At 32.2% G+C, this 26,229-nt stretch overlaps 1 protein-coding gene across 1 annotated transcript in view; it reads right to left on the bottom strand.

Moving 5' to 3' along the window:
• Positions 1-365: 365 nt before the first annotated feature.
• LOC143083529 (uncharacterized) overlaps positions 366-26,229 on the bottom strand; it is a 47,132-nt gene continuing 21,268 nt past the window's right edge. The window contains exons 7-17 of the mRNA XM_076259777.1: positions 25,233-25,430; positions 24,304-24,438; positions 22,987-23,124; positions 22,400-22,543; positions 21,726-21,860; positions 20,718-20,861; positions 19,057-19,146; positions 8,343-8,454; positions 5,989-6,050; positions 2,992-3,022; positions 366-684 (exon numbers count right to left, since the gene is read on the bottom strand). Coding sequence (XP_076115892.1) covers positions 552-684; positions 2,992-3,022; positions 5,989-6,050; positions 8,343-8,454; positions 19,057-19,146; positions 20,718-20,861; positions 21,726-21,860; positions 22,400-22,543; positions 22,987-23,124; positions 24,304-24,438; positions 25,233-25,430 — 1,322 coding nt within the window. The 3' untranslated portion in view covers positions 366-551. The remainder of the gene's footprint in view (positions 685-2,991; positions 3,023-5,988; positions 6,051-8,342; positions 8,455-19,056; positions 19,147-20,717; positions 20,862-21,725; positions 21,861-22,399; positions 22,544-22,986; positions 23,125-24,303; positions 24,439-25,232; positions 25,431-26,229) is intronic.

Genomic DNA, 26,229 nt, shown 5'->3' on the forward strand with positions numbered 1-26,229 from the left:
GGTTTTTTTTTCCCGATCCTATTTCGGACCCCCCTGATTTTAAGAGGGCGTATCTAATTAGTCATGCCCGATTAACTTTAAGTAAATTGAACCTCAACTTAAAGACCTACATCGGGTAAATAAGTTTGAGGTACAATAAGTAGACAATAGAAATCCTTTGTGAAATGAGATCGTCCCAGGTTTTTAGATAATTATTTTTCGTTGAATAACAATGCAAAATGCACGAGCAGGTTTGTAAACATATTAAAAGTTAAAACATTGTTTCTTTTGACAAAAAAGAGGTTACAGTTTCAAATGTTTAGGAGTTATGACTCCTGAAACCTTCAGCAATAGCATTTATAAGTGTCAGAACATTAATTGTTCTGCTATTGTCCTCCAGAATAGTTTTGTTAAATATGGCATACATCATTATTCTTGTCATATTGTTCATTACTGTCTTTATGTATCATATTTAAAGGCAGGATGCATATCAAGTTTATCTTAAATTGGGCATAAACAATATTTACATAATTCTACAGTTGTTTAGAAAAAGAAAAAAAAACAAACAATTGCTATATCTGTACGCTTAGATTTACATATGAGTTATCGATTTGTTCATATTCATTTGATGCTGAATTTGGAATAAGATCCTGATATGGTGATGCGGGATCCATTCTTATAAGGTCATCATACTGCTGCTCGTTTCTGCATAAAGAGAAAAAAATGAGGGCTTGAAAAATAAATAATGGCAGCTTCACGTACACAATAACTAACACATATAAAAAGAGTGTGTTGATGGTACATTTTAATTATGCAAATCATGAGAACTCAATTTAAATGTTTAAATGATAATAGATAAAATGTACACTGATTTTAAAAAAAAATGTCCTTTTCTCCGACTTTTTGGGTTAATCATTTTAAAATTTCGGTTGTTCAGATTTAAACTAAATTGATGAAAACAGATTATCGTAAAAAAAAAATCTGTAACATTTGACTGCACCAGAAGCACATTTAATGTATCGTTATTCATTCGAGATTAATAACCAGAAAGTCCAAAAAAGCATACGTTAACGAGCTGATTAAACAAAAAAAGGACCACAAGCAATATTCCTATCAACATAGAAATTATTGGCTCCCGAGTAAGTGATACTCCCGAAGGGGGGGGGGGGGTAACAGTTCATAAGAAGGTTTATGTTTTAAGAGGGATATGCATTGATTCCAAACGTAAATCATCATTCAAAGCGATACATAAATACTTCATAAAAATGCATTCATAAATACATAATGATATTTCATCAGTATTCCATTATCTTTCTTGACGGACAGCAACCAAGAGAGATGCTTCTTTTCGAATGAATATGTTTACATGAAAAAGATACAACAAATCAAATAAATATTTCACAACAAAACAAAGCAAACTTAGAGGTTTTATTTAATCGTGTTTTATTTGTTCCACATTTTCGTTCGATGATAAAAATGCAATGCTTCTTCTCTTGAGTTTTATATAGTGCAGAAAAGGTTGACCATAGTTTGAATTGCCAAATAAATCGTTATATGCAATGAAGAAAAACTAACTACTTGTTTTTATATTGTCCTACATATAAACCTCGCTTAGGTATAAGTGTCATTTATAAACTAACAAAATTGAATTATAAAGTGAAAGAAAAGAAAATCAGATGAACAAATATGATGAATAATCATGTTAGATGTTTCTGTATGGAACCCCATGACCGCCTTATGTTGATGATCATTATTATATGTAGTTGTACCAGCATTATATGAATCCGTGACAGCATTAATTATATACAGTTGTCAAAATAGTATATGATGTGTCTACAACATTATATACAGTGGTCAAAACATTATATGAAGTGGTCACAAAATTATAAGCAGTCGTGCTAACATTATATTCAGTTGTCGAAACACTATATGCAGTGGTTAAAACATCTTATTTCTTATGAAGCAAAAATACTGCAATCCGATTGGTTGACTACCCCGGTGTAAATAACACCCCACCCTTGTTCACCCGGGGATAAATAAAATTTTGCCAAAATTTAAAAAAAAAATGAAATTTTGCCAAAAAAAAATAAAAAAATAAAATTTTCCCAAAAAAAATAAAAAAAAAAAAAAAAATTTAGAAAAAAAAATATAAGAAGAAAATGCTAAAAAAAAAGAACACAAAAATGTTCTGAATTTTTCCAAAAATAAAGTAAAAAAAGTATTTGACAATGTGCAGCAACATGGACATTGAAATAATATTACGTTGGGAATTTTTCATTACCATTTTTACAATTTTACGTCCTGGTTTCAAAATGAGTAAAGGAATTGTTCATAAGAAATAAATTCGTTATCTTGGTGTAATCAGGGGTGTACGGAATTTTACACCGTTGTTGAAAATTCATACACCCATTCGGCTGTGCCTCTGGGTGTATGAATTTTCAACAACGGTGTAAAATTCTGTACACCCCTGATTACACCAAGATAACTAATAATATCCAGTGGTCACAAAATTATAAGCAGTCTTGATAGAATTATATGCAGTTGTCGGAACATTATAATATGCAATGGTCACAACATTATACGAAGTGGTCACAACATTACATGCAGTCGATATAGAGTTATATGCAGTTTTAGGAACATTATATTATGCAATGGTCACAACATTATACATGTTTTATTGATGAAGATGATCAGTGATGGTGATGATAATGATTGATGTATGTGATGGTGGTGGTTCAGATTGATAAACGTCTTTAATTTATTATTGGAAATTGCCAAATCCAGTCATAAATGATCAACAACTGCATATAATGTTGCAACCACTGCATTTGATGTTGTCACGGCTGCATATAATGCTGTGACCGCTGAATGATGATGATCATCAATATAAGGCAGTTATGGCGTTCCATATTTCTGTACCTCTTGCAGACACTTTATAATGGTGACTCATATACATGTACAAAATGTAGAATTCAAGGATGAAAAAACTTTTTGATAATTATATACACTTACTGATGTGAGTTATTGGTAGTAATCCTAGTTTCTGCAATAAATTTATAATACATAATTGTCTGTTAGGCGGTCATCTTCGTGAGAATGTAAATTAGATACAAATACGATCATAAAACTTAAAATTTCAACTTTTCAACAAAACTGTTTCTACGTTTTAAATACAAAATGTATTAACAAACTCTTACATGTCCAATCAGATGTATATGGTGTATTCTATGTAAATTGTAGCATTATAACGTCACATTTAGCCATTACGTTTATGCAAGAAAAATATTCCTGAAATTTCCCGGAATAATATTCTCTATCAAATTAAAATTTTTAACGTTTTATTTTTTTTTTACAATATATTAGAATTCGTGTAAATGCAGTACTGAATTTGAAGTGTCGCCGTGTCGTCAATTTGGATTAAAGGATCTCAAATATCCGTTATACTGTAATACCAGCAGCTTTTATTTTACCATACATGGAATATATTGTTATGATTATATAATTATTGTTGTTTAATCTTCTAAAGAAGTTTTTTATGCAATTTGTGATTGAGATGGATGTTGCAATGCGTTGATGTTGACCGCCATATATATATATATATATATATATATGCATTCATATATAAAGTTTGTTAGAAAACCTCATGACTTGCAATGAAATACTGCACATATCAATATATTCAAGTCACTAAACGATAACAATAACACTTTTGTTTTTAAGTACACTTATTGAAATTAAAAAAAACAAAATCGATTTTTATCTTTTTCATTAATTTGTTTTGCCGTTAAAGTCTTGATATTGCCTCGATATTTTGAGTCGAGCATCTTTTAACTGAGTTATTCGCTCGTTGTGAAGTCAAACCACTGTCCCATATTAACAGTCTTGTCAAGGTTGTTGTCTGTCATACTTATTTATGTCGTTCTTTTATTTGTTCTAGCATAATTAAAACAATTGGATCCTACATTTGAGTTGTATCGTATTTTTCCACACAGTGCCTTTTATATATTGCTTTGACTTTGTTTTATGACTTTGGCCTGTGTCGAAGGCCTACCAGTGATGCTTACATCAACGTCCTTCAGTTTGTGGTGGAGAGTTTCTTATTTACAAACCAATGATATCTCTTAATACTTGATAATATACAGTAAGCTATTACTAGAGAGGCAATAAAAAAGATTCAAAGTCGAGGTCAACAGGATTACATGACACGACCAACTGCAGACGTCAAAAACTGCAAAATACGTTTCCCAGACAAACATTTGAGTAAGCTTAGGAATTTAGGGTGGTATAAAGCTAAGAAAACACACTGTGCTTTTAATTTGAAATGCAAAATGTGCTGAACGTCTGAAAAAAAAGGGACGAAAGATACCAGAAGGACAGTCAAAACTCATAAATCGAAAATAAAATGACAACGCCATGGCTAAAAATGAAACTGACAAACAGACAAACAATAGCGCAGATGACACAGCATATGAAATTAAAGATTAAGCAACACGAACCCCACCAAAAACTGGGGGTGATCTCGGGTGGTCCGGAAGGGTAAGCAGATCCTGCTCCACATGTGGCACCCGTCGTGTTGCTCATAAAAAATACAGTAAATAGTCTAATTGGATAGGTCACATTCATGAAAGGGAAGGGTATTGTAGCTGTGAAACGGTTATTCCATATTGGTTAACCAACTCGTGATGGGGTACGTAAAATTTACGAAGGGATGATTTCAACTTCACCATTAAGAACTCTTGGTTTAATAGCTTTATTGTGAGCAGCTACCCTCTATCAAGAAAATCATGATAGGAAATACAAGCACGGGAATATCGTATCAAAAGGGAGATATATACCCCGTGCGCATGTGCTGCTGGCAATGAATGTTGCCACTTAGAAATGGAAAGTTCACAAAGTCTCATAATTGATACTAAAAAAAAAACGAAAACAAGAATGTGTCCCCAGTACACGGATGCCCCACCCGCAATATCATTTTCTATGATCAAATCTCTAATTTGGCATTAAAATTAGAAAGATCATATCATAGGGAACATGAGTACTAAGTGTCAATATAAAAAAGAAGATGTGGTATGATAGCCAATGAGACAACTGTCCACAAGAGATCAAAATGACACAGACATTAACAACTATAGGTCACCGTACGGCCTTCAACAATGAGCAAAGCCCATACCGCATAGTCAGCTATAAAAGGCCCCGATAAGACAATGTAAAACAATTCAAACGAGAAAACTAACGGCCTTATTAATATAAAAAAATGAAAGAAAAACAAATATGTAACACATAAATAAACGACAAACACTGAATTACAGGCTCCTGACTTGGGACAGGCACATACATAAATAATGTGGCGGGGTTAAACATGTTAGCGGGATTGGACTTCAACTTCATCAAAAACTACCTCGACTAAAGACTTTAACCTGAAGCGGGACAGACGGACGAACGAACGAACGAATGGACGAACGAACGAACGAAATAACGAACGGACAAACGAACGAACGAACGGACGGACGGACGGAGGCACAGACCAGAAAACATAATGACCATAAATGGGGCATAAAAATCAAGTACGCTAGTATTGCAAAATAGTGTACCAACTTTATTTTCCTGCTAATATAACAGAGACATAATCGTAGTGAACGATTAACCATACAGTGGATTATATGGTGTCTGTTATAATCAGAAGAAATACAAAATACTAACTATCTGTACATTTTACTTGTATTACCTTACAACATAACTAATTGTGGCCAGAGACAACAAAATCAACCAAACAAATACAATTAGAGTAGAACATTTTGTTGCTGATTACAATTTCAAACCCGGAGATGGTTTGTAAACAAACATATGATATTACTTCCAAATAACAAACTAGTGAATCGAAAGAGATATGAATATATGCAGCATGTAATGAAGGCCTCATTTATCGTTCGATATTAGTAAAACTTGGTTAAAAGAACGCTATTTTGTTTTTTAGAAATAAACAAAGCCCAACGAAAACATTTTCCTCACCGTAAGTAATCGTATCGCTTGACGTTGTTTTACCCGTATCTTGTGATGCAATTAATCTGCGCCTGCAAAGTAAAAGACGACACAGTGATGTATAAGACTTTTAAGATAGGAAGTATGAGAACTTGTTAATAATAATTCATACAATGAGTGATAGTTTTAATCGCTATATTATGTTGAATAAATGTTTCATTTGCAATCTCATCACATTTCATTTCCTATATAGAGTGTGTTACCAACTCGTTTGGTACACCAAAAAAGTCAATTCATGTGTTTTTAAATCTGTTATCTAAGATACAAATTTTAATTTATTACTTCTGGCATTTCTTCTTCTACACATGCGTCGTTGGAGAGCTTTTGAATACAAATAATTATATGTCAGTATGAATAATTGGTGTGAAGAGCAATCCCGTAACGTGAGGTAATTTTAAAACTTTATTAGTATACAATTACGAATTCAAAGTGTTTATGGTTTTTTATTTATATTGTTTCGGCATTTTCATTAAATATTTCACAGTTTCAAGTTCTTATTCGTTTGGTGTGAATAATATTAATTATGACAATTCAATGTAGTTGGACAAGTCTAACCATTGTCCTCTAAGAAGGACGACACATCGAAACAAGTAGCAGATGTTGGTACAAATATTGTTTAAAAACATTACGATCATGATGCGGTCTAGGGAAATAATTCTTAATGTAAACCATGAGAAATTTATTATTCATAAATAAAAAGGTAGCATTTTCTTGTGTGAGGCGTGTGCGTATCTCGTTATTCGAATCTTGCGAGATAATGGAATTCAATTTGGTTTAATTCATAACTCGGCCAGTCAAATGATACGTGAGATTTTTTGCTTATCAAAAGAAATTTTTTCAACCAATAAACGATGAATTACTAATAACGAAATCTCTTTATAGTGATAACTTTATAAAATTAAAGCTTAAATACATATAAACTGTGTAACTTCAGGCAACAAAATTCAGAATATACACAGTATTACAAATAGTTATTGAAAAAAATAAGTTATCGATTACTCCACCTCATACAGCAACGTAATTATGTAAAAAAGAAATTAAAAAAATCAGATTTACCATTTAACCATTACCTAGTAATTGGAACCATGGAACATGTTTAATAAATCAATAAGATGTTCTACTATTTGTGTTTGCTGTCACCACTGATTTTAACACTATAATTAAGTGCATTCAACTATAAAGGTTAACCTAACCTACATGATTAATATAAACTAAGACTATGAAATTGATTGTTTTCATCAAAATAAGTCTTGTTTGAATCTTCAAGCTGCCTTTTTGCAAATGAATAACATTTTGCGTTATTTCGACGTTTTTTTCATTTACAGTCAAGAATATGACAGTTGTTATCCATTCGTTTGACGTGTATGAGCTTTCAATTTTGTTTAGAATTTTCGTCGGTGTTCGGTTTTTTGGTTATTTTTTTCTGCTGTTTGTTACTGTTTTAAACTTGTGCCTTCAAATGATTTCTTGATATTTGGTAAGAAGTTCGCGACACAGTAAAATTGATTTAATTTTTGAATTTATTTGTAGGATAATAAGAATAACCTTATAATATGCCTGGATAAATATAAATATCAAAAGTATGTTTGTGATCGCACAGATAATCCTGATGTTCATCACATTATGCTTAGGTATTCGGACAAACCATTTTAAAATTGGTCACATGTCCTCTACTCCTATCTTGTTTTCTTTGTTAAATGATTTTCCATTAGTTTAAAAAAAAAACCAGTAAACTGCATTATAACAATAGACCAGAGTATACAAAATAAGAGAACGGTCATTAATTCAAAATAACAGTATGGGATATTAACGTGCCAATGGGTCAATATCGTGATGATACAAGTTTTCGTGTGACTCATTCTAATGGCCATTCTTAAACGAAAACGATTACTGTATTTTGCTGCTAATACGACTTAATGTCTGTTTATTTAGTTTACACATTGTTGTCAATATTATTGATGTTTTTGTGACTGTCATACAAGTGAGAAGTTTAGCTAGCTGTGTAACCAGAGGTTCAATCCACCGTACGAAATGCCTGTACCAAGTCAGGAAAAACTAAAATCACAAAAATTCTGAACTCCGAGGAAAATTCAAAATAAAAAGTCCTTAATCAAATGTCACAATCAAAAGTTCAAACACATCAAACGAATGGATAACAACTGTCATATCTCAATGATAATGACAAATGACAGTTGCTTTCCATTCATTTGATTTATTGAACTTTTAATTTTGTCCTTTGATAAAGGACTTTTTGTTTTGAATTTTGATTGGAGCTCAGAATTTTGTTTTTTTTTAATTTCTACTTAACTAAGATTTAAACTTACTTGTAAAAGATAAATACCGCCACTAGTATCAGCACAACAATTATGAAAGCAGCAATACTTCCACCTATAGCAGCCACGTTAGACGTTTCGTCACTTCCTATTTGAAATTCATCTTTAATATAGCACATACAGCATACATTAAATGGAGATTAAGGCATTAACACAAATTCATTGAAAATACTCTATCCCTCTCTATTTCCTGTAAAATCGAACATAGCCTTTTCTAAATCGGCAGATATTTTTGTTCAGAAATTTTGAAAAACACACAGAGACAGTGCGATAGGAAGCATTATTTTGCTACTGAATTGGAACAATAAGTAGAAGTTTTTCAGTCTATTGTATTGATTAAATCTTACTTTTGAAAATTTAATGTCATAATGAACATGTTTAAACTATAAGTAAAAAATCGCGAATTTTCCCTTTAAGATACTTATCATGCATTTAGTAATAGTAAAAGATCAATGATAAGTTAATATTGATATTAACAGACCTTTGAACAAAAAAGGGTGTTCAGATCCCTGAGCCCGAAGGGCGAGGGGATTTAAACAGCCCTTTTTGTGAAGAGGTCTTTTAATGTCAATATTAACTTAATCATTGAACTTTTACTGACTTACAAACCGTCAAAAATATAAAAAAAGTACATAAAAAGCACTTGCTGAAACCTAATTCCCCTGAACTGGACGATAATAAATATGTTCAACTTAAATGATGGTTAAACAGTACTCAGACTGATATATACAATTAACAGTTACGAAATTGAAATGAAAACGGACCGATTTAAATTGCATTACATCATATAATTATTTATGTATGATAAAAATAATTAGCATCTTAATAACACCAAATGATAGTTTTACAAAATGTTGGGGTAAATTTTATATTTTTTAGCGATTTCTTATTTAATAAATCAGGCCATCAAAACCCCATACAGACCTCATTTATAACTGACCAATGAATATTATGCCCAAAAACTTCATGCTATATATACCTGATGTTTTTGATCTGTCAGTAATCATGAAATAGATTCGTGAAGATCAGACCTTAGAAAACAGTAAGTAAACTCTTCCAACAATTAGCTTTTTAAACAGCTTGTTTCAGAACTTCTAATCGGACAAACCTAGATACATAATTAAGGTCCTTTACAATATTCATCCGGTAAATGTTCCTTTTGGTTCTGATTTTGTAATTTTCCTATACATTACGTTACATGCGAATGCAGAATAATTCGTTTTGTCTATTCACTATTCAGTCCAATTAATTAATAGATCTTGCTTTATTTTTGTTTTTTTTTAAATAAAAACTATGCATGCAAACTTCAATGAATAAAACCGTATTAAACTAGGTTTCACTGGCCTGATCAAAACGTGTGAGGTGAGATATATTCGCAAGTTCAATGCATTATATGAAAAAAAACATTTTTATTTTGTCGTCCGTTATTCCCTTTTCATGTCTAAATGAAGCAAAAACACCGGAAAAAACTTTTATGTTTCTTAGTTTTATCCTTGCCTGACAAAAAAAATCCTATGTTATAAATCGTATTAAAACAGTAGATAAGAACCATAGTAAAAAATATTTAAAACTTTTTAATAAGCAGTCAGTTATGTGATAAACTGAAAAGAACCCCCCACCCCTAAAAAAAACCAACAAAAATATTTAAAAGGAAATTGTAAATTATAGCATTTTACAAGATTTTGTCTGTGTGTGCTAAGTACTAGTACAGAGAAATCGATAAAGTTGATTGATTGTTATTTGCTTTTTGTCCAGTAGCAAATATTGCATGCACATTCATGACTATAACACATAAATTTTAAATACAATAGGTAGGTCGTACAATAGGAGGTCGACAGTGAGGTTGGACGTGAAACTTTAAAATACCACTGGAAAATGAGGGTATATTGAATAAGGACAGAAATTTAGACTTGAAACAGCTGGCAATATTCGGACCACTCAAATAATAGGTGCAAGAACTTTTAATTTGCCGAGAGCGTTGATCAATAAAATCTACCCTGAATTCGATCATCCATGTTTACGTGTAGTTTACAATATCATGTCACGCATCCAATTTAGATTAGTTACTTTTAGCTCGCTTTGGTAACTGTGAAAATTCTTTGAAACTGTATAGTGGATAATTGTACTTTAGTTTTGGTATGATATTCTGTACTGCCGATCACTACCGCTCTCCTGGTTGGTCTCGTGTGGAGCGTTCGCCTCGAGAGCGGGAGGTCATTTGTTCGAATCCCGAACGTGTCAAAGAAGACGTTAATTAAATTGGCATTCTATTTCAACGCTAAACACTTGGCATCATAGAGTAAGAGCACAGACTGGCCGGCTCAGAGTCGGAAATGTGTCCGGGTCGGGTGACTTTTCTTCCTGCGAACTAATATCTTGTGAACTTACACGATAAAAAAACGACTCAGCTTCACTGGGGTAAAGCTGATGACCGTAACTGCATTCACGGTCATCCCAAGATGTCGGATGAAAAATTAGGTCAGTTTCTGTATTGTCTGTTTAAGTGTTTCTAGATCATTTTTTTTTTGCAAATCATACATTGAAACGACGAAAATTAATAAAAGAATCACTCGGAAATCACTAATTACTTCCGAGAAATGTGCATGAAACGGGAATTTCGATTTGAAAAAATCGTGAAGATGACCGTAAATCACAATCGAGATGACCGTAACAGAAACAGCGATTCATAACAAGGGTGACCGTAATTGGTTTTAAGATGACCGTAATTTGTAAATGATGACCGTAACTTTTAAAGGATGACCCTCAATTCTAAGAAATATCCGTATTTAACTACCTTTTTGTATCAAATGATAAATCGTGTTGGTATAAACATATTAATATGAGAGTATTATCCTATAGGTAGAAGAAAATAAGACGTGCTTCAAATTGCAAAGTTTACCATATGTATCTTTTTTACGGTAGAGGGTTTAATTTTTAAAATGAATTTGCAAAAAGACATGCAAATAAACAGGTAGGGAAAACATGCTACAAAAGCGCGATAAAATGACACCTTACAAGTATAATGAAAAAAATGCGGTGCACAGCCTCCAACTGCACGACAAAAGATTTTTTTTTATTTCTGGGATTCCTTTTAATGCATTATATCGCCTTCCATTTTGTCGTGCAAATAAAATCACAGAAAATATTTTGAAAATATCATACGACTAGTGAAGGTGAGCTCCAGCAAAGTAGATCCTTAAAATAGTTTTGAACGAAAAGCGTATCACAAGGCGGAACGTTGTCAATTTGTATATATACAGAAATGTTATTCATACAGTCAGGATTATACTTCGTCAAAATTATCTCCCCATTACGCCAGTTCATGCTCACAACAATCGTAGAAATTGAAGCCATTGTAGGGATAACGCTCTGCCAATTTTGCTCTTGAAAACTGACAAATTTATCCACATAGCACCATTATGATCCGTTATATGTCAGTTGTATTCTAAAAGACAAATGTATCTACTAGCAATTGAGCATTAGTTAATGATCTTGTCTGTACTTAAAAATATTGTCTGATCGGATGTCAGGTGGAATTTTCGAAAATTCTTAAGCATTTAAAAAAAAATCTAATTAGATATTTCGTGGAAGGGCAGACTAAATATTTTCAGTGGTTGAAGATTATAAACCCTAGTTATCACACACAAGAAAATCAAATTTTTCAAAGATATTCATTTTTATCATCCAAATTAAAAGACTGTCGTCAAGAACTTTTAGAAAAAAAATAGCTATTCGAACACACCTACTGTTTTTGTGATTCAATAGATAGGTATTTCACTTGACCCATTTATTCAATTTTCATCTTTTGTCATTTTTTTACGTGATAAAGTCAACCTGTAGCTTTGATATATAAAAATGATAGAATCTGAAGCGAGATGCTATATCAAATACTCTTGCTTTTTACGTTTTAAAGACAAAATATACACCTCAAACATGCCCCAACATAAAAAGGTGCACTCGATTTTCTCTTTTCGATACAATCGCTACCTATTTTTGGGAATATTTTCTTGATTCACATAATGGAAGGGCAGACACGAAAATTTCTGATCTAAAAGATTTATATGTTCTCCGTCCCTCGTTAAAACAAATAAATCGGAGGTTAAGCATTTTCTACATCCAACTTATAGATACCCATGTCGTCGACTTGATATCTTATTGTTTTGCATTACTATGTAATAGATAAATTAAAAACTTATGCAAATGGTGTTTTTAAAATAAAACACTTCGTAATTGAGAAGAAAATTGTCGTTGTATTTGTTTATATTAACTTTTAAAAATTTTGTCACTACAGTTAACATTACAGTAAACATTTATCGCCTTCTCTAACAAAGAGCTTTGATTCTTTTGTTCTATTTCAAGAGTGTTTCCGCCTGCATATATCAAGACAAATTAAGATTTTAATCTGCTTGCTCTGGAACCATACACATGGGCTCGATTACCGAATATCCATATGTATTATTAATGTTTGTTATGCTCCATTAATTGGCATTATGTTTTTCTGGTCTGTGCGTACGTTCGTCCGTTCGTCTATTTGTTTGTCCGTTTGTCCAGCTTCAAGTTAAATCAACTTGAAACTTAGTACACATTTTCCCTATGGTATGATCTTTTTAATTCTAATGTCAAATAACAGTTTTATCCCATTTTCATAGTCCACTATACATAGAAAATGATAGTGTACATGAGGCATCCGTGTACCAGGGACACATTAATTTACTAAATTTTATCATCGGTATAAAGACAATATTCGTAAATATAGCTCAACATGCAGACTTCTACATTTTAGCCACCGCTTTACAAACAGAGCCAAATACAATGAAAGTCCCAACTATGTATTGGCTTCCGAAGCTACACAAAACCCCTTACAAATATAGATTTATTTCGTCTTCAAGCCATTGTTCAACTACTAAATTGTCTATTCTTCTTACCAGCACACTTGGTACAATTAAAAACCTGATAATAAATTGTTCAAATAAGGCCTTCGAAAATAGTGGAATAAATTACTTTTGGAGTGTCAAGAACTCGTTGGAAGTACTTGATAAATTGCATGCTTATATTGGTGATTTTGAATCTGTTCAAAGTTTTGATTTTTCTACCCTGTATACCACATTGCCTCACATTTTCATTAAGGAAAAATTCACACACCTAATTAAATGGGCATTCAAAAAATCAGAATGTGAATATATATGTTCAAACTCTTTTAGGTCATTTTTTAGTAGCAATAAACAAAAAAACTATGTTAATTGGACATGCTTTGATACTATATATGCCCTTGAATTTTTACTAGATAACATTTTTGTTCGCTTTGGAGATTCCGTATATCGTCAGATTATCTAATACTAACAATGACCACTACCCTTTTCTCGATCTTGATATCTATATCACTAATGGAAAGCTGAATACTAAAATTTATGATAAAAGGGATGATTTTTCATTTCCTATCGTTAATTATCCGTTTTTCGATGGTGACGTTCCCTTGTCACCATCTTACGGTGTTTATATATCTCAACTTGTACGATTCGCTCGTGTATGTAACAATGTTTTTGATTTTAACGAGAGAAATTTATGTATTACTGAAAAATTATTACACCAGGGTTTTCGATATCACAAACTAGTCAAAACATTTACTAAATTTTATCATCGGTATAAAGACATCATTCGTAAATATAGCTCAACATGCAGACTTCTAATACGTTCAGGTATTTCACATCCAATTTTTTATGGTAATATTCTTTATAAAGCACAAAAGTGTCAGTATTCACCTCAGAAACTTACAAAACCTTTGAATAGACTTATTAAGAAGGGATATAATTACGATACTGTTGTCAAGTCATTAAAGATTGCATATTTTGGCGTTAATATTGAGTCACTGATAAGGTCTTTGCATCGGAACTAAACACATTTATTCTAAAAACAGTTGTTGGCATGACACGGGTTATGTTCTTCTCATATATGTTATGATGGTATGATACTAAACCCCTAACGGGAAGGATTGTGCCTGATGTTCATATGATGAAATCATAACCTTTCAGTCAGTTTAATTTAAGTCTGGAGCTGGCATGTCAGTTAACTGCTAGTAGTCTGTTGTTATTTATGTATTATTGTCATTTTGTTTATTTTCTTTGGTTACATCTTCTGACATCAGACTCAGATTTCTCTTGAACTGAATTTTAATGTGCGTATTGTTATGCGTTTACTTTACTACATTGGTTAGAGGTATAGGGGGAGGGTTGAGATCTCACAAACATGTTTAACCCCGCCGCATTTTTGCGCCTGTCCCAAGTCAGGAGCCTCTGTCCTTTGTTAGTCTTGTATTATTTTAATTTTAGTTTCTTGTGTACAATTTGGAAATTAGTATGTCGTTCATTATTACTGGACTAGTATATATTTGTTAAGGGGCCAGCTGAAGGACGCCTCCGGGTGCGGGAATTTCTCGCTACATTGAAGACCTGTTGGTGACCCTCTGCTGTTGTTTTTTATTTGGTCGGGTTGTTGTCTCTTTGACACATTCCCCATTTCCATTCTCAATTTTATTCTAATACGTTCAGGTATTTCACATCCAATTTTGTATGGTAATATTCTTTATAAAGCACAAAGGTGTCAGTATTCACCTCAGGAACTTACAAAACCTTAGAATAGACTTATTAAGAAGGGATATAATTACGATACTGTTGTCAAGTCATTAAAGATTGCATATTTTGGCGTTAATATTGAGTCACTGATAAGGTCTTTGCATCGGAACTAAACACGTTTATTCTAAAAACAGTTGTTGGCATGACACGGGTTATGTTCTTCTCATATATGTTATGATGGTATGATACTAATTCCCTAACGGGAAGGATTGTGCCTGATGTTCATATGATGAAATCATAATCTTTCAGTCAGTTTAATTGAAGTCAGGAGCTGGCATGTGAGTGAACTGCTAGTAGTCTGTTGTTATTTATGTATTATTGTCATTTTGTTTATTTTCTTTGGTTACATCTTCTGACATCAGACTCGGACTTCTCTTGGACTGAATTTTAATGTGCGTATTGTTATGCGTTTACTTTTCTACATTGGTTAGAGGTATAGGGGGAGGGTTGAATTCTCACAAACATGTTTAACCCCGTTGCATTTTTTCGCCTGTCTCAAGTCAGGAGCCTCTGGCTTTTGTTAGTCTTGTATTATTTTAATTTTAGTTTCTTGTGTACAATTTGGAAATTAGTATGGCGTTCATTATCACTGGACTAGTATATATTTGTTTAGGGGCCAGCTGAAGGACGCCTCCGGGTGCGGGAATTTCTCGCTGCATTGAAGACCTGTTGGTGGCCCTCTGCTGTTGTTTTTTATTACGTCGGGTTGTTGTCTCTTTGACACATTCCCCATTTTCATTCTCAATTTTATTCTTCAAATTTTCGTCGTATCGCTGTCAATTTGTGTTAAAATTTTAACGTCGTTATCAATAAATATTTCATTGTTTACGAGAAATATGCAATTTACTATCATTGTCATAAATCCCAAATACGGCCAATTATATTATAGTTTAATAAAAGAAATTTATTAAACATATTTATATCCGCCAACCGAGCCCCTATTGAGATCGACAAACTCAACAAAAAGCTTTCAATACAAATACGGATATTTCATAGAATTGACGGTCATCCTATAAAAGTTACGATCGTCCTATATAAATTACAGTCAGTCTTTACAAATTACGGTCATCCTTTACAAGTTACGGTCATCTTTTTACCAATCACGGTCATCCTTGTTATATGTTACGGTCATCTTGAAAATATTTTGATTATGATTTACGGTCATCTTCACGATTTTTTCAAATCGAATTTCCCGTTTCATGCACATTTCTCGGAAGTAATTAGTGATTTCCGAGTGATTCTTTTATTATTTTTCATCGTTTCAATGTATGATTTGTAAAGAAAATGATATAGAAACACTTTAACAGACAATATAAAAACTGACCTAATTTTTCATCCGACATGTTGGGATGACCGTGAATGCAGTTACGGTCATCAGCTTTACCCCAGTGAGCTTGTCAGTCTAGTAAAAAACGGGGTCAATACTCTTATTATATTTACATGTAATCGTCCTGAATATTAATTTCATTTGCCGCTGGTCGTCATCCATTGTCATTATTTATTTTACCGTTTTACTATACAGTGAAGTGTTTTTCTTTTACTGGTTTATATTACAACTTCTTAAATTTTCACCGATCAAAATTAAAATATGGCAGGTGAAATTTTTCAACCAAACACTTGTGATTGTTGAGATATTTTTGACGGTAAATAATATTATATCAAATGTGCCTTTTCGGATATATATAATATTTGACGGAAAATACTATTGAGTTAACTCCGTGTAGCTATTATTTAGTCATGGGTCGGTTTTGAGCTTATTATTCTGTATACGCATCTTTCTATAAAAAAAAGACCGAATGTTGGCTCTACATATTTGTATTTATTTTTGTCTTTGGGTTGCTGTCGCATTAATGTATACCTTTATCTCATTTTATTCAAAAGCAAATGATTCACTTGGGTATAGAAATATTGACATCTCTGGACCTCTCCTGTCCAACAGTATACCCTTGCTAAATGGGTGCGTTCGTTTGGTTTATCGGTTATATAAATGCACAGCTTTGTCCGATCAAAATATAATATATCGGAATGTATACATACGATGCCTGGTGCAGTGAGAATTTCACGCTATCTTTACCTTAAAAAAACATTAGAGGGAAAGCCGATCCACGCACAAGTTAAATGATCGAAATGTGTAAACAATAAGAAAGATCAGCTAAATCTTTTCAAATAAGTCGCATGGCTGACTTTAACAACATTTTTTGTGACTTTTGCTAGAACAATAGTAGATGAATTTTTTTTATAACAAAACCGATTAGCAAGACAATGTTAAAAAATTAAACTCCAAAAATAAGTTGATTTTTTTGATAAATTGTTGTCAACCTTTTTTAATAATTTTTTGTTGTTGCTTTTATGACAACTATTATACCAGTCTGAGATATAAATAAACTTGAAACAGCAAATGTTGTCACCTAGACGAGACAGTCGTTATTGTACGCTTCAGTATATGAGTTATTGCCACTCAATGAAAATTGTTTCTAGTCCCACCCCTATTAGTTTTGCTGGAAATTATACAATGTAACCCCTGACAACGACAACGTTTTTTTAATGTTAAAAGAGAAAAATGATGGAAGAAATGCTAAGATTTACGCATAAAAATTCCAATGTAAATAATAATGAAATATAGAAAAAAAGGAAACCTGTTTGAGACTTTAATCAACTGAGGACAAATAATTATACATCACTAAATGAAGGTGATTAATTTATTGCTCCTTTGTGTCCAGTGGCAATAAACAAAACGTCATGAATTTACAATCAATAACGGCCACTATAAGTAAATGAGATATGGACTTTTTTTATAAATAAATTCCTATTGCAGTCAACATCTCTCAGTTTGGGAAAGGTTATTATTTCCACAAAATACCGCCTGATTATTGATCGGAGATATTTAAACAGCCAAAAGCACTTTGAATCAAACAAAGTCTTAAATTGTAAATTAAGGTATTTTGCTGGGTGTTTTTTCCCGATCCTATTTCGGACCCCTTGATTTCACGAGGGCGTATCTAATTAGTCATGCCCGATTAACTTTAAGTAAATAGAACCTCAACTTAAAGACCTACATCGGGTAAATAAGTTCGAGGTACAATAAGTAGACAATAGAAATCCTTTGTGAAATGAGATCGTCCCAGGTTTTTTAGATAATTATTTTGCGTTGAATAACAACGAAAAATGCACGAGCAGGTTTGTTAGAAGTTATATCGATCTGATTGACAATTGTATGTACTAGTAAGATTATATTTTCACCTGGAGATATTTAACATGCGAGTTTAAAATCAAAGACAACATGTCTAATCGGTAAAGAAGACGGCATATGAATTTCATTACTTTATATTTTGTCACGATTTTACATTTTATAGGTATTATTGATCAATTAAAAAAAACACCGTCTAGTCAATTCAAAAACGATCTCATGATGTGAACGTATATTAGAATTCTGTAGATATGCCCGTTTAATCTTGCATGCAAGTGGTATTTCAATTCAATATTAACTGAAGTCTGTTAAAGGGAGGCGAAAGATACCAAAGGAACATTACGACTCATAAACAAAGTTGTTCGTCCTAAGTGTGGCTCTCGACAATATTATGCCTCCATCAGGAACTCGGAAGACAAACAAATAAAACAATAATGGCAACAGTAGTACACCGCTATTCGAAATTCATAAATCGATTGAGAAAAAAACAAATCCGGGTTACAAACTAAAACTGAGGGAGACACATTAAATATAAGAGGAGAACTACGACACAACAGAAACACAACATTAAAATGTAACACACACAGAAACGAACTATAATATAACAATGGCCATTTTCCTGACTTTATAAAGTCATTTTACTAAAACAATTATGGTGGGTTGAAAGTCGGGCATGTACAAAAAAATGTATTAACATTTAAAATTTTATAACAAAAAGAAACCAGAAAATTATGCATAGCTATACTATTGATCACTTTTTTCTTAGTAAATTTATCATATTCATTGTTATATGTCAATAATTGTTATATCAATAGTAAAGATAGAATGATCAGATCAGAATAACATTAACAAAGCTGTCTTGTTAAATTTCATTATATTTTAAAAATACCTCCACATATTCCAGTAGAAATGTCGCATGTTCCAGTCAAACAATTACACTTTCCTGTGCAGTTTTTACCAAACTGTCCATCGTCACAGGCTAGGAAAAATAATGAAACAAACATTTATATATGCCAATATAGTAACGGATATTCTTGATTATCAACAAAGTATAAAAAAAGTGTAAAACAATTAATAAAGCGTGTGTCTTTCCTGCTCAAATGATATTGAATTTATCCTCGCTAGTTTAAGTAATTTTAGTTTAACTGTTAAAAAACAGGATTTATGATAAAAAAAAAATCGAAGTATTTTTCTCAAATATTTGTGGTGAATCTACTATCCTCATCTTTATTATGTATAACAAATTCTTCTGCATTTGAATAACTAGTCACTCAAAACAACTGAACATTTTATAGTGTATGCAATGTTTAGAAAGTACAAACACATGATCATGGTAAGTACAAAATCAGAAATGTGGAAATCGAGTAAAAGATGACGAGATTGTGGTTACGATAATTAAAACATACTAGAACACACCCGCGAAATCGCGGGCATTTAGAGCGTGGTTGAAAGTATGTAAACTGATGTAGGATGAAGTTTTGTAAAATATTTTATGACTGCAGAATTTCAGTCATAGGTTTTTAATGACAGAACTATTTTTTGAGTCCTCCCCCTTTTCCAAACCCGTTATTTTTTTGTTTTCTATTAATTTCAATTTCAATTAAATCTAAAACTATAAACAAGTTTCATAGGTACTTGAAAACAGGAAAGATATTTTTAACTGTTAACGTTACTATGAGCATACATACACTATAAGTAAAGTTTATTAACTATCCACGAAATAAGCTGTATTTGCTATTTTCTATCAATTCCAAATTAACAATACGCGGCGGTCACTGATAGTGAAGAGGAAATATGCTTTATTTATAGTGTTTGTATGCTCATAGTAACATAAACAATCAACAATAATAGTCCTGTTCCCAAGTACCTATGCAAATTATTTATAGTTTAAGATTTAAACAGTCCGAAACGAGAGTCTTGTATATCACTAAAAGTCTGCCCGATGATGGAAACAATATCCGGACGCCTTTATTTTGGTTTTTCTCTCAAAATAACCTAAAACGAATAATCATAAAAGAGGATGACACATGCGACTACGTATGTTACCTATAAGACACAGAGATAAGATGATTAATTTATTGTGGACGGAAGAGAAGCGACACATAAAATGAGGTCGTCTTGTTTAATAGTATAGTTGCATGGCTTTACATTTATAAGCCGAGAAAATAAACTCATCATAGATACCAGGACTAAATTTAGTCGCGCGTTTCGTCTAAAAAAGACTCATCAGTGACGCTCGAATCCAAAAAAAGGCCAAATAAATTACGAAGTTGAAGAGCATTGAGGACCAAAATTCCAAAAAGTTTGCCAAATACAGCTAAGGTAATCTATGCCTGAGGTAGAAAAGCCTTAGTATTTCCAAAAATTCAAAAATTTGTACACAGTAAATTTATAAATATAACCATATCAATGACAATTCATGTCAGCACAAAAAGTGCTGACTACTGGGCTTGTGATACCCTCGGGGAAATAAATATCCAACGATAGAAAACGATAGTGAATTGACTCCAAAAAGTATAACAGAAGTATTATATACACTATTATACTTACTTTTATTGCAGTATTTGTCGTATAGATAACCAGTTTCACAACCAGTCGTGTTTTTACATGATCCATCAATCGTGTCACACATAGAAGATATACATCCTTTACAGATATTTTTACAATTTTGGCCAAATGTTCCATTGCTACATTCTGAAATTTAGCGGGAAATAATAACGCATATTTACGTAATTTCATTATAAACATTATAACTATAACATTATGCACATTATGAGTTTTGACATATAGTGACTTGGATAGAGAGTTGTCTCATTGGCACTCATACCAAATATTCTAATTTCTATTGACTTTTCGTAAAATAATTAGAAAAACTTAATTTCAATTAAAAACTACAAAAGTTTATCTGACCAACTTTAGGTCGTGGCTTGCATAATACGATGCTTTAAAGTGTACGATATTTAACTTTTTTTAATTTCCGTGAAGTTCTTAAGTTGTTAATGGTAAAAGGCTCTGCATGGATTCATTTTACATACCACAGCAAAAAGAATTCAGTCACACAGTGGTATAACAGTTTGATTTCGTTATCTCTTGTATATACAATTTCACAGAAATATCAAAATATTGGGGAATGGAGGGGGATGTCAATTCGTTTAGTAGTATATATATCGTATACATAAATTTAAAACTTTAGAAGTTAAGGTGGATTAAAATGTGTTTTTCACTTTAAAAGGGTGCATTGTAAAGCATCACAAAAGTTTGAATGTTCTAACACAAAACGGTGTGAAACGTTGGACTTAATGTTTTAAAGTACCATATTGTCATTATTCAGACTGATACATGTAACGTTAATTTGATGCGATTTTCTAAATTGATCGATTTGAAACATACATGAAAACATGATAATGTTGGCTTCAAAACCATTATGCAACTGCAACGTTTCAAAGTTTTAGGTAGATCTGAGGTATTTACCTTGCCTTACTATGAAATTTTCGAAAGAAGTTTTGTTCATGAATATTTTGAAAACCTGAGTATTTTTATATTTTTGAGGTGTCTTACCTTTGTTACATGATTCACCATTGAATCCCGCCTCACAGCCTCCAGGTGGACATATTCCATATTCTTTGCTGCAATGTGCACTAACACAGTAACATTTCTGTTTACAACCAATACCAAATTCTCCATCGTCGCAGGCTGAGGCAAAATTAAGCGTAGTTTTCAATTAAAAATTCAAATTCCAAAAATATTCTGATACAAAACTTTCTATTTGTACACCAATTTCCTATCAATAGTTTAAATTGACTGCTTGTAAAAAAGGGCAACAGCGATTGTATCTTGTTGTGATGGTGTAACACGTTTGATAGTTTCACCGAGTGATCTGTACATTACTGGTTTAGACATACACTGCACCTCTGACTTCAAAACCTGCTAATAGCAGCCTGTTGTTTGTCATACATGTATCCGTATAAATGGTAAATATTTACTGTTCTTTCAGTTGAAATCATCTTTGAATCAAATCAGCATCCGTTCTCATTCTAATGTCTACGCTCATTCAGAAAAAGGGATGCTTATATTCATAGCGAACAACAACAAAACCATTAGCAGTTAAAAGTTAATTAAAAGCATATCGCACAACCGTATTTCCATGTTTACCAAATGTAAGATGTCTTCGATTTACGATTAAATTATTTAAAAAAAAATGTAACAGTTTTGATATACTAAACTTAACTTACATAAGTCGCATTTTTCGGTTTGTTCATAACCAGGATTACAGCTAGTGGTGTTATCACACAACCCACTAACATGATGACACATACTTGATACACATCCCTCACAAAATCCAGAACAGTTTCTCCCAAACTGACTATCGGGACACGCTTAAAATATGTATACAAATTTCACATCAAAATATAGCTATAAATATTAAACAGGAAACCTCATTTTGTTGGTCGACAAATTAAATTATACGTACTTTCTGAGGTCGAGATTTGTATTTAAATGTAACATTAATGTTTGTTTCTAATTATGCTGAATAAAAAAAAAAAAAAAAACACAAAATTACATTTCTTAAATATAAAAGAGAAGAAAATTGAATCGCTTAAACAAATGACACAGTTATTAACTTAACATGTGAAGGTGGTAAGGGAATAAACCATTTGTTTAAAAGTAGAATTGAACAGTGTGTGTATTGCTAACGTCAAATGTACAAATTCAACAGCCAGTCTCAATAAGTTAATTCTAAAACTCAAGAAATAACTTCTGTTAATACTTGAATAAAATGTAATCAATTAGATTGTTTCTTGGAAAACAAAGAACAAACTCTGTGAACAATTGAATCCCTGCCATCCATCCTTGCATCCACCGATGCATTTGCCTGTTACGTGATTGCATGTAGTATTCCAACAGTTTGCTGAACACTGTTCAAGACAATCTTTGCCGTATGAACCATCATTGCATTCTGTAAGATAAAATTTACTACATAAAAATGCATATGAAACACTTAACGGAAAAAGAATTCAACACGTTACCTTTAAACAGTTTGACAAAACATTTTGTAGTTTGTCTTCACCATTCTTATTACTTCAATTTGTTTCTTTTTCAAATGAAAATATCCAAGAAAAACATAAAAGAAACTGACACCTGATTAATGGTGCAAAGACTAATAAAGATTAAGCATTGAAAACTTAAATAAACTGATAGTAAACTAAGGTACGCCGTAAGTGTGAGAGATCCATCTGTTAAGTAGCTTGAGATATCTTATAAACTTATTAATTGTTCACGATCTAAAATAACAAAAAAAATCTAATGTTTATTAATGTTCAAAAATCACAATCAAATATTTCTCATACTTTTTTAGTGATAATATTGTGTTGAAGTCGTAAAAGTTCTTCAAGATTTGCCAAAAGAGCTTAGGTTTTCTACTGTCAATTCAGTATTTAATTTTCCTTTTGAATCTGAATTTGAACTCAGATGAGAGGTTTTGCACCACGATGAAACCGCAGATAATAAAAGCAATAACAGCCTTGTTTCTGTTATGCTTGCTTTTAACGTATGCAGTTTGACTTTAGTGTAATCAATTGATATAGCATAACTTTAATTTTCCATGTACTGACACTGCTGGTTTTTCAATATATCGTGACTAATAGTGTTAACCTTTAAATCATATAGTTTTACATATCTCTGGAAAATATGAATACATGAAGATGTTGGTTTACATAAATAAGACCAAAAACGAACTAGAAAACACACTAAATAGACAAGTTTAAAACATGAATAGTTGGTATTCCAAAATGTACAGCGTAAACTGGTACCGAGTCTGAAACACTTTACGATATATTAACTAGAAACAATAAAGATTTGGTTTCAGTCCCAGAAATCGTTTTAGCTACATATTTGACTTTGTGAATTTTAACGTGCAGATCCCGTTTCCGTTTTAAGACCTTTGTATAAATCGTCATTAATTATTTTGTGTTATCATTTTTATGAATGTATTTAACATTTGTCATTAGTTAAACATTATTTTTTATCTAATTTTATTGCATTGGTAACAGATTGATAATAAATACATTTCAAAAGTTAGGCTTTATGTAATCTTTTTGCTGCTATAAATCTCTAAGTAAAATAAATTATGTTTTACCGTTTTCACATCTATTACCAGTCCATCCGTTTATACAACCAAATTTACAAATCCCGACATCAAGGTCACAAGGTCCTCTACAGTTTTGGGGACACGTTGTATTACATAAATGACCATAGTGGGTAGGTGGACAACCTATTACAAAAATATAGTCGAAATAATTGTGTAACCAAATTAATGACTCAATGTATATTACATCATAGTAGATTCTATCAATATCTCATACCGTATTACAGTAGCTGAACTTGTAGCTTTTGATGCTGACCTTAACAGCAGTAATAAAAGTCGTTCATCGAGAGACATGATATTCGAGCTGACAATTAGTATCACATCAGGGTTTCAGCACATGTTCATAGACATCATAAACGGATGAGTCGAGGTTTATAATGCAAACCTTTGATACATAGTGAATTGAACTGGTGAACAATGATTACAGCTTCCCAGAGAGTTCACTCACAAACATCAAACGTTGAATAATACATTGTAAGTTCTTCTCCCACGTTAAAATGTCGCCTTTAATTCAAAACGAATAACGGATGAAGTCTAGAATTCCGACTGCCCTATTGTGTATTACATATAGGAGATAGAGTCATATCAAATTATTCAGGAGAAATTACCGTACCTTACATAGGGATGTCAAAACCCAAACACAATAAAGATTTGGAGACAACCCTTACAGTCGCGTTGTAATTAGGAATTTTTGAAGTCGCAATTATAGGAGCATCGTTACCACAGCAGGAGACAGAACTTTAAATTGTAGAAATTTGTTTGTATCCACTATATATTTGAAAAATATGTAAGAATAGACTTAGAAATCTAGTCAAAAGTGTATGCGAAAAAATATAACGACTTTCTAAACGTTTTAACTGTGAATATACAGCCATTGTAATTGTTTTTTTTTTCTTTCTTTTACAAGTGAAAATACGCACCGATAATCCCAATTTCACATAGCACAAGTTCTGTAACTGGACTGAGAACTGGAGGTACATAAGTTATGAATCTAAAAACGGCATCAACGTTGATATCAGTAGGCAGATATGTCCCGTTGTATAAAACAGTTCCACTCTTCCAGGCATTGCTAGTATTTGAAGCGTAAATAGTATGGTGACCCTCGGTTGCTGTATCATCTAAAATAGAAAAGGTAATGTTTTTATTCAGTTTCACAATAAATACTTACTAATATATGAGATACACGTATAAACTAAGGAGACATTTCAAGTTACTAGTACCAAAATGAAATATGACAACGACAACCACTGAACCTACTTACTAATATATGAGATAAACGTATAAACTAAGGAGACATTTCAAGTTACTAGTACCAAAATGAAATATGACAACGACAACCACTGAACCTCAGGCTCCTGAAATTGAGACAGACACATGCATGATGTGTCTGTGTTTAAACATGTTTGTCAGCGCTCAATAGTCGTAGTCAGGGACCGTGTTGCTAGAAGCAAATACAACCAATAAAATTAAATGTAAATCACTCACCTCGATAGATCAGCACCAAATTAATAAAAAAAGGAAAACAGGCACATAATACAAATAAGACACAAGGCACCAATTTATGGAAATTCACAGAAACTGGGCGCTAGATCAAAGCCAATAATAACATGAATAACTAATAAATAAAATCATGTTCTCCCACTCTACAGTACCTATCAGTACACATATAACGAATTTAGAATAAAGACGTCCGCGACAGCCGTAGAGACCTTGTTGCAATGCCATCACACATGTAAACAGTTTCGATAGGATATAGGATAATGAGTGTTCATAAATAAACATGTGTAGCATGAATAAGTTCATACATAAACCAGTTGTACTACACTTGTAGCGTATGTTGACATTTGTGTCTTTTCAGTGACACTTAAGGCCAAAACTTTTCAAAAATCAAAAGCCTGTAAATGTGTTTAAAAGCTA

The sequence above is a fragment of the Mytilus galloprovincialis genome, chromosome 1 (genome assembly GCF_965363235.1).
Source record: "Mytilus galloprovincialis chromosome 1, xbMytGall1.hap1.1, whole genome shotgun sequence".
NCBI lineage: Eukaryota > Metazoa > Mollusca > Bivalvia > Mytilida > Mytilidae > Mytilus > Mytilus galloprovincialis.